Raw genomic sequence first — 10,182 nt, 5'->3', positions numbered from 1 at the left:
CACCTCTGCCTGCCTGTGTGCTCTCTCTCTCTCTCCTTCTCTCTGACAAATAAATAAAATAAAGTATTTAAAAAAAAAAAAAAAAAGAAATCCAACTAGAGAAATGGGCCGAGAGCGGGGTTGATGGAAGCGGAGTCCGATCGGGTAGCTGCAATTTTGGGGCTCTCCCTCCAGGCCATGCCCTATGCCAGGTCCCCATCCTTGAAATGTGGGATGTTCAAGAGCTGCCTGGTCCTGTGGGGCATGTAGTTGGGGCACCTGATCCAATCTGGGGGCAGAAGGCAAGGGCTTCCTGGAGGTGACCTCTAATGTGGGTTCTGAAAGTTGAGGCATCACGCAGAGAGAGGGGATAGGTGAGCGCATTTGAGCAGACGATGGAGAATAGGAAAGACCCAGAGGCCAGGGGCAGGACAGAGCCCATTTGTGGGCACTGCATATAATTCCATCGTGTCTGAGATTGGGTTTTGGAGGTGGGGTGGAAGAGCTGGGGCTGGCAAGGGAACCAGGTCAGTTGATGAAGGTCTATTCACAATCAGGCCAGTTTTCCAGGTCACTGTTCTTTCCAGTGGAGCCCCCTCTGATGCCCTGCAGCTCTGAGAGGTTCTGTCTCCAAAGCTCCCCAGGGCTGTCGTCCCCATGGCCCTGTGGCTGCCCATCACATCTCTGTCCCCAAAGCTGGTCAGCATGGGGTGGCAGAAAGCCATTTATTTATGAGAGCCAGGGACTCAGCTGCAGTTGTGGCAAGACAGCCACGGTTTGGGAGGTCAACCCTGAGGCAGGGGCAGCGGTGACTGCCTGTTCCTTGAAATGCCGCCGCTACTTTCTCCCTCTCAGCCCTGGGTGTGGATGCAGGCTGAGCCAGAGCCTCTCCACCCACGACCCCTAACAGTTACTGCCTCAAGCTGGTGGGTGGCACAGCCAGTTTCTGGATTCAGGGCCTCCAGCCACAAAGCCTGTGCGCTCTGGGAGTGGCCTAACCGCTCTCAGGTGCAGGGATCAGTTTATAGACCCAGGGATAGGGAATTGGGGATGATGTGGGCCTTAGGGCCTCTGATCCCTCACTCCCACTCCTAGGCAGCCCTGACTTCTCCCTGAGCACTCTCACCTCTTTGGCGTGGTCTCTCGGCAAGCCCTGCCCCCCACCTTTGAGCCTCTCATCTGCCTCCTGGGACCCATTAAACTGGTTCCTGATCACCCCACCTGGTCCAGTGGGACCCAACCCATTATGGCAACAGCTCCCAGGATAGGGCTGGACCTCCTAATCCCAGCTGTGGCTCTCCGGCCCCTTCCTGGGGACTTTGGCATCAATGGGGGGAACTTTCAGTCGTGGCGGGAATTCTCTCTTGAGCTGGGGCTGGGCCTGTAACCGGTGGACTCTGACCCTGGAGGCAGTCCCATCCCACCTGCAACTGGGAGCGCAAACAGCCATGAGAGGAAAGGGCAGGCGGTGGACTTGGAGGAGGGAGGAGCCAAGAGTGAGGACCTGGCCCCTTGCTGCAGCTGTGGCGTCCCCCTGTCCCTAGCTTCCAAGGAACCCCCCTCTCCTGCTCTCTTCAGTTCTCTGAGATGCCCCCATATTTGTACAGTAATTCTTTTTGGCTCAAGCCAGCTTGGGTTGGTCCCTTTCTCTTGCAACTGAAGAGTGTATCAAGTATAGTAGAGCCCCCAAACTGGGGGAGGGGGCATAGAGCTCTTCATCTTCTTCAACTTTTGAGATGGAAATGGGGCACGGTTAATTGTTATACTGGAACTACAGGTATAAACTGGGGTGGTCCTAAAAGACCTGGCCATACGGTCACCCTATCTGCAAGGTGAAAGAAAAACACGCAGGCCCCTTTTCATCTGATGGCTGGTGAGGCAGGGATGGCTATTGTCTCTCTGAGGTAAAGCAGGAAGGTGGTCCAAGGTGGGGTGGCAGTGGGAGAGGGCTCAGACTGCCTGGTTGATGTGGAGCCAGGAAGCCGATTCCGGCTGTGGGAGAAAGGTCAGGGTCGCATCCCCTTTCCTTTCTTCTTGATGGATGAAAGGCCGATTCTTTGACATGTGGACTCCCCAAGGCCAGGCAGACTGTGCCCTTCCAGGATCTGTGGGCAGGACAGTGGGCAGGGCCCCGGGGGGAGTCAAAGGAGGCCCCAGTGCAGCCCGAGCAGCAAGATGGATGGGGGGCCTCCAACACTATAAGTGGTCCTGCCAGGGCCTTCGCTCGGGGCTCCGGCCATGCTCCTCCTCGGGCTGCTGCTGCTGACCCTGCTGGTTGGTGCCCGCCTGCTGTGGGACAAGTGGAAGTTCCGCAGCCTCCACCTCCCGCCTCTCGTGCCAGGCTTCCTGCACCTGCTGCAGCCCAACCTTCCCCTCTACCTGCTGGGTCTGACCCAGAAACTGGGGCCTATCTACAGGCTCCGCCTTGGGCTGCGAGGTGCATTGGCTCCATCCCCTCCACCACGGGGCGAGGGGGGGAGAAGCGGGGTCCCCTCCTTGCTGACATCCTGCTTTGGCCATCCCCCAGATGTGGTGGTGCTGAACTCCAAGAGGACCATCGAGGAAGCCATGATCAGGAAGTGGGTGGACTTCGCCGGCAGACCCCAGACAGCGTCCTGTAAGTGTTCAGGGCCGGTCTCGAGGGAAGACATGGGCTGGTGGAGGCAGGGGATGTCAGGCCCGTGGCTTCCTCAGGCTGCCCAACCCTTCTCCTACTTGCAGATCAGCTGGTGTCTCAGCACTTCCCGGACCTCTCCCTCGGGGACTACTCCCTGCTCTGGAAGGCTCACAAGAAGCTCACCCGCTCAGCCCTGCTGCTGGGCCTCCGAAACTCCATGGAGCCGCTGGTGGAGCAGCTGACCCAGGAGTTCTGTGAGGTGAGGTTGGATGCCCACAGTCGCCCCAGGGCAGCTTCAGCTCTCCCGGCAGCTCCCGGGCCTGTGTAGCTTCTTGTCCTTCTCCGCAGCGCATGCGAGCCCGGGCTGGCACCCCTGTGGCCATACAGGAGGAGTTCTCTTTCCTCACCTGCACCATCATCTGTCACCTCACCTTCGGAGACAAGGTCAAGGTTCTCTTGCCCTCCCTATGCTGGTGCCCTTCCTTAGCCCCTCCCTGACTCTCTCTCTGGTCCTGAACTGAAAGGATTCCCTCTTTGGGCGGGGTGGGCAGGAGGACGCCTTGGTACATGCCGTTCATGACTGTGTCCAAGACTTGATGAAAACCTGGGAGCACTGGTCCATCCAAATTTTGGACATCATTCCCTTTCTCAGGGTGAGGAGGTGCAGCCAGACTCCTTGAGTCCTGGGAGAGAGAGGGGCTGGGGGAAAAGGCTTCCTTGCCAGTGGCTACACTCTCCTGCTCCCCGCCCTAGTTCTTCCCCAACCCAGGCCTCTGGAGGCTGAAGCAGGCCTTGGAGAACAGGGACCACATGGTGGAGAAGCAGCTGAGGCAGCACAAGGTGGGAACACTGCGTGTCCCTGGGGCCCCCATGGCGCACAGCCAGGGAGCCTCCTGCCCCAGAGCTGGGCAGGGTCTCCAGCATCTCACTGTACCGGACCTGTGGCTCCCCTGAGAGCTGAGGCTGGACCCTCCTCTCCTCCACAGGAGAGCATGGTGGCAGGCCAGTGGAGGGACCTGACTGACTATATGCTCCAAAGACTGGGGAAGCCAACAGCAGAAGAGAGCCACGGACAGCTCCTTGAAGGACATGTGCATATGTCTGTGGTGGACCTGTTCATTGGTGGCACTGAAACCACGGCGACCACCCTCTCCTGGGCTGTGGCGTTCTTGCTTCACCACCCTGAGGTGCACCCTGGGGGCAGCCTGGCCAGGCCCCAGGACCTCAGCTCACTGCACCCCCCATGGCCTGTGTTCACCCAGCGGTGGCTTCTGCTGATCCGCATGGAGGCTGGGGGGGGGGGGCAGGTTGCTGCAGGGGGCAGCTGCAGGCCAGGAGGTAGGGTAGCTCTGGGTCAGCAGGCTCAGGGTTCCAGCCCCAGACACCAGGCTTGCTCCCATTTCCCAGGTTCAGCAGCGACTGCAGGAAGAGCTGGATCGTGAGCTGGGTCCGGAAGCTTCAGGCTCCCAAGTCCCATACAGAGACCCCGCCCGGCTGCCCTTGCTCACGGCCACCATCGCGGAGGTGCTGCGCCTGCGGCCGGCCGTGCCCCTGGCCTTGCCACACCGCACCACGCGGCCCAGCAGGTGACTCCTGAGAGCTAGGGATGAGTGGGACTGAAACGGGTGGAAGTGGGGGATGTGCTGGCCAGCCTCTGACTCCACCTTCCCCTCAGCATCTTGGGCTATGACATCCCTGAGGACATGGTCGTCATCCCCAACCTGCAAGGCGCCCACTTAGATGAGACAGTCTGGGAGCGACCCCAAGAGTTCTGGCCCGGTGCGTGGCTGGGAGGGTGCCTGCGGCGTGGGGGCGGCAGGGGCCCGGCCCTGCGGCTACAGAACCCCGGGTCTGTCCTTCTGCTCACAGATCGCTTCCTGGCCCCCGGCGCCAGCCCCAGAGTGCTGGCCTTCGGCTGCGGGGCACGCGTGTGCCTTGGGGAGCCGCTGGCGCGCCTAGAGCTCTTCGTGGTGCTGGCACGGCTGCTCCGGGCCTTCACGCTGCTGCCACCAGGGGGCACCCTGCCCTCCCTGCAGCCCCGGGCCCGCTGTGGCGTCAACCTCACCATGCGGCCTTTCCAGGTGCAGCTGCAGCCCCGGGGGGCGGGGGCCCGGGTGCTGGACCAGCACCCATGACAGGATAGAATGCATGCTGGTCATACACGCGCCTCAGTTTCTCCTTTTATTATTCCCGTACAAACCCCTGCCCTCCCCCCTGTAAACATGGTGCTGTGAGATCGCAGATGGAGAAGGCTCCCTCTGGTGGCTGGGTGGTGACGGTGGCCCCTGGCTCTTCTCTCAGCGCAACCCCTCAGTGCTCGGCAGTCATTCTGGGGCGCCGGAGAGGTGAGCGGTGGTCAGCCTCTCTGGGCCGCTGGGGGCCGGTAGCTTCTTGGTCTCAGCTTCATTTCCGTGAAGGGCACAGAGAACTCAAAGCCCTTCCAGTAGTACCAGCTCACCCCCTGGGAGAGGAGATGTCGACACAGAGTCAAAGGCACACATGCCCTCTGCTCCCACCCCTGACCCTCTGCGGAGACGGTTCCCAGAAGGCAGCCGCCCTACCACCTCCCCCACTCCAGGATCCTCGACTGCCAAGGCCCTGAGGCTTCATCTGAGCTGGACCTTTACGTCCAATAAATCTCCCTCAAGATCCCTTGGTGAGATTGGCATTATTGTCCCACTTCACAGGTGAGGGCCCGAGCCTGCCCTCACAGCCCAGCAGGGTCCCCCACTCCCGGCCCCTCACCTGGTGGTCCACAGTGCTCCCGTAGAGCCCGTTGAGGTTGGCATAGTGGCAGTTCTTATACCACCAGGCCCCGCGGTACGAGACAGCGCAGGAGATGAGCAGGTTGTTGGGGTCTCGATCCCGGGCAGAAAAGACACTGCCACTGTGGTAGCTCATGGAGTCCCCTGGCCAGGTGTGAGAGGAACAGTGAGGGCCGCCCCAGCCTCTGTGCCAGCCTGCCCCGCTCCCAGGCCCAGGCCTGACCTGCCGTGCCATGGTAGCCGTCCAGATGAAGGCGGTAGTGGTCCGCCGCTGAGTCCACCCGGAAGGAGTCATACTGTGCGAACACGGCCTCGTCCCCGGCCCGCAGGTCCACGCGCATGGAGTAGTCGCCCGCTGCCGTCAGGCTGTGCAGGGCCTCATTGCCTGCGGGGAGGGAGGGACAGTGCTCTCATCAGGGTCCTGGTGTCCACGGGGTCGCCGTCCCTTCCCTGGCCCTGGAGTCCTGCGGGGCACTGACCCAGCCAGAACTCCCCAGAGACGTTGCCAAAGCCATGGGCGTAGTCCTCCCAGTCCCTCCAGAAGTCTGTCTGTCCATCCATGCGACGCTGGAACACCTGAGAAGCAGGCGGAGGCACCATTGGCTTATGGCTCCTGGCACGGCAGCCCCTTCCCCGGGCAGACCCCCGGGCTCCCGTGTTCCACCCACCAGCCAGCCGCCCCCATCGGTCTCCATGTCACAGAACACATCCAGGGGCCGCTCGCGGTTGCCATTCAGGAAGATGGTGGTGGCCCTCGAGGTGCTGGCTCCGTTCTGTATCTCTTCCCCACAGTCCCGAGGAAAGGGGATTGGAAGTCCACCTGGGGAGAGGAGAATGAGGGGCTGGTCCTTTTGCTAAACCCCAGACCCCTGCTGCCTGTTCAGCCCCTGGCCATAGGTCCCTGGGCCCAAATACCAGTGGTGAAGGAGGTGGACACCGGCGGTGTGAGGCTCTCGCCCCACATAGCCCGGAGCCACACACTGTAGGGGGTGGAGGGAAAGAGGCCCAGCAGCCGGTGCGAGGTGACCCCTCCTGGGAGCAGGATCTCCTGTGGACAGACAAGGAGCAGGTCAGGGGACAGGGAGTCCCGCTGGGAAGGCCAGAGGATGGGGCAGCACCTCCTGGAATGGAAGCTGGGAGGGGAGTTGGCCAGTGAGGGAGGGATGGGGGCACCTGGGTCTGTTCACCAGGGGTGTTGAAACTGAGCAGGTAGCCAGTCGGCAGGACTTGGGGTTCAGTCCAAATGAGCAGGGCTGTGCGTGGGGTCACTTCCTTGGCCTCCAAGTCCTGGGGGGCCTCCAGCCCTGCGAAGGGAAAGTGGGAAGAGAAGATGGAGACGAGGTCCATCCTAGCTCCTTTGAACCTCCCCTTCCCTGCCTCGCACAGCTCCAAGCCGCACCTGTAGTGAAGGTGACGCTGGCCGGGGCGGTGAGATTGGGGCCCCGAAGACCACGCACGGTTGCCGTGTAGTTGGTATGGAGCTCGAGGCCACTCAGAGGGTACTCCACAGCACTGCCGGGGGCCGAGCCCTGTAGTGAAGGGGCTGGCAGTGGGCTGCGCATCAGCATCTGCCCCCTTTGTGCCCTGCCAGACCCCCTCTCCCCTCCCCGAACAAGTCCCCCCAGAGGCCTCAGGCCCACTCACCCCCTGAGGCTGTGACCCGGACTTTATACTTGTCCACAGGGTTCTGGGGGGGCTTCCAGTGCAGCAGAGCGGATCCCTCCGTCAAGTTCAGTGCTCGGAGCTGGGTGGGGCCGTCAGGAACTGGAAGAAGGGAGGGGGCTCAGAGCTGTTCCCTGGCCCCCGCTCCACCCCCCCCGCCGCGCCCAAGCTCCACTGGCCCCTGGTCCACGGTCGGAGCCTCTCACACCTTCCCCCTCCCCATTCATTCTCCCCCTACCTCCTGCCGGGGCCTCGTCCACCTTACCTGTGGTGAGGAAGCCTGTGAGAGGCTCACTCTCCTCAAAGCCACGGACAGAGACCACGGTCACCTCATAGTGAGAGCCTGGGATCAGCCCCTTGAGTTTCTGGGTCCACGCTCGGCCATCCACCTGCACACTCTGTGGCTCCCCTGAAAACACACTCGCCTCAGGAGTGTGCCCCGGGAAGTGAGCAGAGTGAGTGGAGCAGGAGAGATGAGGGCAAATGAGGACATGGGCAAAAGGGTGTCACCTGCATCTGTCAGCTGGTAGGAAACTTTGAAACTGTCCACTCTGGATGCTGGAGGTGTCCAGCTGACCTGCGCCGAGGTTTCCCCAATTTCGCTGAACTGGAGGTCACGGGGGCTTTCCAGAACTGCAGGGAGGGTGTGTTGAGACGGTCGTGAGGGCACACGGCAGCAAGGCTCCTGACCCAGGATCCCTACCCCTGCCTCTTTCTGGGCTCCGGTGGCTCCAGCCCTGCTCACCTACCCCTCTCCTCTAGATCCAGGAGAGAATGTCTCTGTAGACTCCTCCTGCCCCCACCACCCTCCAAGCGCCCCCCCCCACCCCCCGCAGCTGGCTGAGACACGAGGTCCCGCCCTACGAAGTACAGACCCCTCACTTCAGGGCAGCACAGGAAGGTGCCCCCTGCAGGGCCTTACCTGGGCTGAGGGTGCGGGCTGTGCCCTGGACGCTGTCGGCCTTATGGGGCCCCCGCAGCCCATACAATGTCAGGCTGTACAGGGTCCCTGGGCGCAGGTCCCGGAGCACAGCTGAGCGCCGTGACCCTGGCACTGTCAGCTCCCGCTGCTGCAGGGGACGTGGGTGCTGCTCCAGGGTACTTGGTGATGGTACCCCGAAGCGGAGCAGGAAGGAGTCAAAGGCCTCTGAGGGGGCCTCCCAGTTGAGCCGCAGGGAACTGGTGGTCACATCGGTCACTGACAGCTGGGACAGGCGGGGCCCTGGCTCCCCGGAGGTCAGGCCAGCAGGAGCAGGCCCTGCACAGAGTGGGTGGGGGACAGAAACACACAGCCTGGGTGGCCTGGGGTGGGGCTCTGGCTCTGTCCCAGGCCCGCCCTGAGTTTGTCATCTGTGAACGGAGCTAATGAGGGGCAAGCGTCCCAGGCGGGACCCGTAGTGAGCATGTGTGTGTAGAGCAGGAGCTGTCAGCGCACCCTTCCCCCCTCTGCAGAGCCCTCCTCGCGTTCTGTCGCTACAGTCACCGTGCCTGGGCACCCCATCAGCCCTGCCGGTCCCAGACCAGATGTGGGGGAGGCCTCGGTGGAGGGCCCTGGCCTGGTCATACCTGTGGTGCCCTCAGCGGAGACAGGCCCCAGGCGCTTCCCTTCGTGGAGGCCGTAGAGGAAGAAGGTGTAGGAGGTGCTGGGCTCCAGGCCTGACACTTGCACCTTGTTCTGGTTGCCATCCACGAGCAAGGCCTGGGGCTGCCCATCTGTGTCCTGATATTGGACCACGAAGGAGTCAAAGGGGCCCTGGGCCACACTCCACGAGAGGCGCAGAGAGTCTGGGGTTATGTCGCTCACTGCCAGTGTCTGCAGCTGGGGCCCTGCAGGGGGCTCAGGGGCCTCTGTGGCGGGGTGCCAGGAGCCTGGTGCGTCCACTTCCCGGGCTGCATGGGAGAAGCCCAGGGGAGAAGCTGAGCGGGGGGGTGGTGGTGGTGACCGAGGCTCTTCGGCCATCTTCCTTCTCGCGAACCTGCCATTCCCTGCAGTGGCACTGAGTCCAGCTACCGCTGGGCCCCTGTGAGTGCCAGCACTGTGGCCTCATCCCCCCTCTGTGGGAGGGTTTGCTGTGTCGAGTCCTGCCCTTGCTTCCCCTTCTCCACCTCCGCACCCTCTCGCACCGCCCCCACCCCAGAAGGTGTGTGTGCAGCCTGCCACCCCCCCCCCCGCCCCCGGGTGCCTGTGCTGCTGGTCACTCCTTGAGCTCGGGCACGTGGCCTCTGCAGAAGAGCTGAGGACAGAGAAGGGCCCACGCGCTGCATCCCGCTGAGCTGAGCGGGGTGTCAGCCCGTGCCAGGGAGGAGCCTGCTCTGTCAGCGCCTCTCGCCTATGTCCTTCTCCAGTTATTTTCCACTTGAGAGAAAAGGCTCCTGACTCATTCTCGGGAGGGGGTTTGCCTCTGTCCGGTAAGAGCTGCCTCAGGAGAGGGACTACGGGGAACAGCTGTCAGCATGGGGCGGCGGGGGGGTGTCGGGAGGCTGGGGGCCATTGCCGGGGCCTTTCCTGCGCCTGCCCTGCGCCTACCTCCACAGACTCCTTGGCTACCGTCCGAGCTGGCCCCACCGCACTTCCCTCCCTCCCGAGCTTTGGGCAGGCCTCCTTATGCCCCAGGCCCACTCCTGCCAGTCAGTCCCTTCGACCTTCCGCTCACCTGTCACTCCCAGGACAGAGATGGGGCCCAGGCGCTGTCCCCTGTGGAGCCCATACAGCAGAAACTTGTATTTCCTGCCGGGCTCTAGACCCTCTATGGTGACTTCCCGCTGGTCTTTGGCTGCAGGCACTGCCTGGGGCTGCCCAGCTGGGTCCCTATACTGGACCACAAAGGAATCAAAGGTGCCCTGGGCCACCGTCCATGAGAGGCGCATGGAGTCTGGGGTCCCATCTGTCACTGTCAGCTCCCCGAGGCGGGGTGGGCGCTGCCGCTCCTTCTCCAGGGGAGCTGTGGAGAGAGCGGGAGGAGAAACTCCATCAAGAGCTACCTCTACTGCAGCCCTTAGGAGAGGGTCCCTGCAGTGTGGCTTAGATCTGCCCAAAGGAAGGACAGCGAGCAGCTCCATCTCTCCTCTGGAGGCCACTGCCCTCACTCCTTCCTGCCCCCACTCCCTCCCTGCTGTGACCAAGGTGCAGTAAATGCATAAAAGATCACCTTGTGACAT

At 62.4% G+C, this 10,182-nt stretch overlaps 2 protein-coding genes across 6 annotated transcripts in view; one reads left to right on the top strand and one right to left on the bottom strand.

Moving 5' to 3' along the window:
* Positions 1–2,138: 2,138 nt before the first annotated feature.
* Positions 2,139–4,759, top strand: LOC123941212 (steroid 21-hydroxylase). The gene is made up of 10 exons (XM_046004138.1): positions 2,139–2,416; positions 2,507–2,596; positions 2,701–2,855; positions 2,945–3,040; positions 3,148–3,249; positions 3,350–3,436; positions 3,583–3,783; positions 4,004–4,182; positions 4,272–4,375; positions 4,466–4,759. Exons 1-10 carry the CDS (start codon positions 2,218–2,220, stop codon positions 4,729–4,731), a joined length of 1,479 nt encoding a protein of 492 aa, XP_045860094.1. The 5' UTR covers positions 2,139–2,217; the 3' UTR covers positions 4,732–4,759.
* Positions 4,760–4,781: 22 nt separating this feature from the next.
* Positions 4,782–10,182, bottom strand: part of TNXB (tenascin XB) — a 55,397-nt gene continuing 49,996 nt past the window's right edge. For 4 of the 5 annotated variants that reach the window (XM_046004129.1, XM_046004127.1, XM_046004130.1 and 1 more), the window contains 14 exons: positions 9,678–9,965; positions 8,590–8,913; positions 7,946–8,281; positions 7,534–7,656; positions 7,289–7,432; positions 7,006–7,125; positions 6,761–6,904; positions 6,535–6,665; positions 6,277–6,409; positions 6,030–6,181; positions 5,841–5,937; positions 5,585–5,746; positions 5,342–5,505; positions 4,782–5,057 (listed from right to left, as the gene is read on the bottom strand). In XM_046004129.1, the coding sequence (XP_045860085.1) occupies positions 4,953–5,057; positions 5,342–5,505; positions 5,585–5,746; positions 5,841–5,937; positions 6,030–6,181; positions 6,277–6,409; positions 6,535–6,665; positions 6,761–6,904; positions 7,006–7,125; positions 7,289–7,432; positions 7,534–7,656; positions 7,946–8,281; positions 8,590–8,913; positions 9,678–9,965 (2,423 nt within the window). In that variant the 3' untranslated portion in view covers positions 4,782–4,952. The remainder of the gene's footprint in view (positions 5,058–5,341; positions 5,506–5,584; positions 5,747–5,840; positions 5,938–6,029; positions 6,182–6,276; positions 6,410–6,534; positions 6,666–6,760; positions 6,905–7,005; positions 7,126–7,288; positions 7,433–7,533; positions 7,657–7,945; positions 8,282–8,589; positions 8,914–9,677; positions 9,966–10,182) is intronic. The other variant, XM_046004128.1, reaches the window with a different exon arrangement.

The sequence above is a fragment of the Meles meles genome, chromosome 5, assembly GCF_922984935.1.
Source record: "Meles meles chromosome 5, mMelMel3.1 paternal haplotype, whole genome shotgun sequence".
Classification (NCBI taxonomy): domain Eukaryota; kingdom Metazoa; phylum Chordata; class Mammalia; order Carnivora; family Mustelidae; genus Meles; species Meles meles.
Note: the sequence above shows the minus strand (reverse complement) of the source record. Positions and strands in the feature narration are given on the sequence as shown.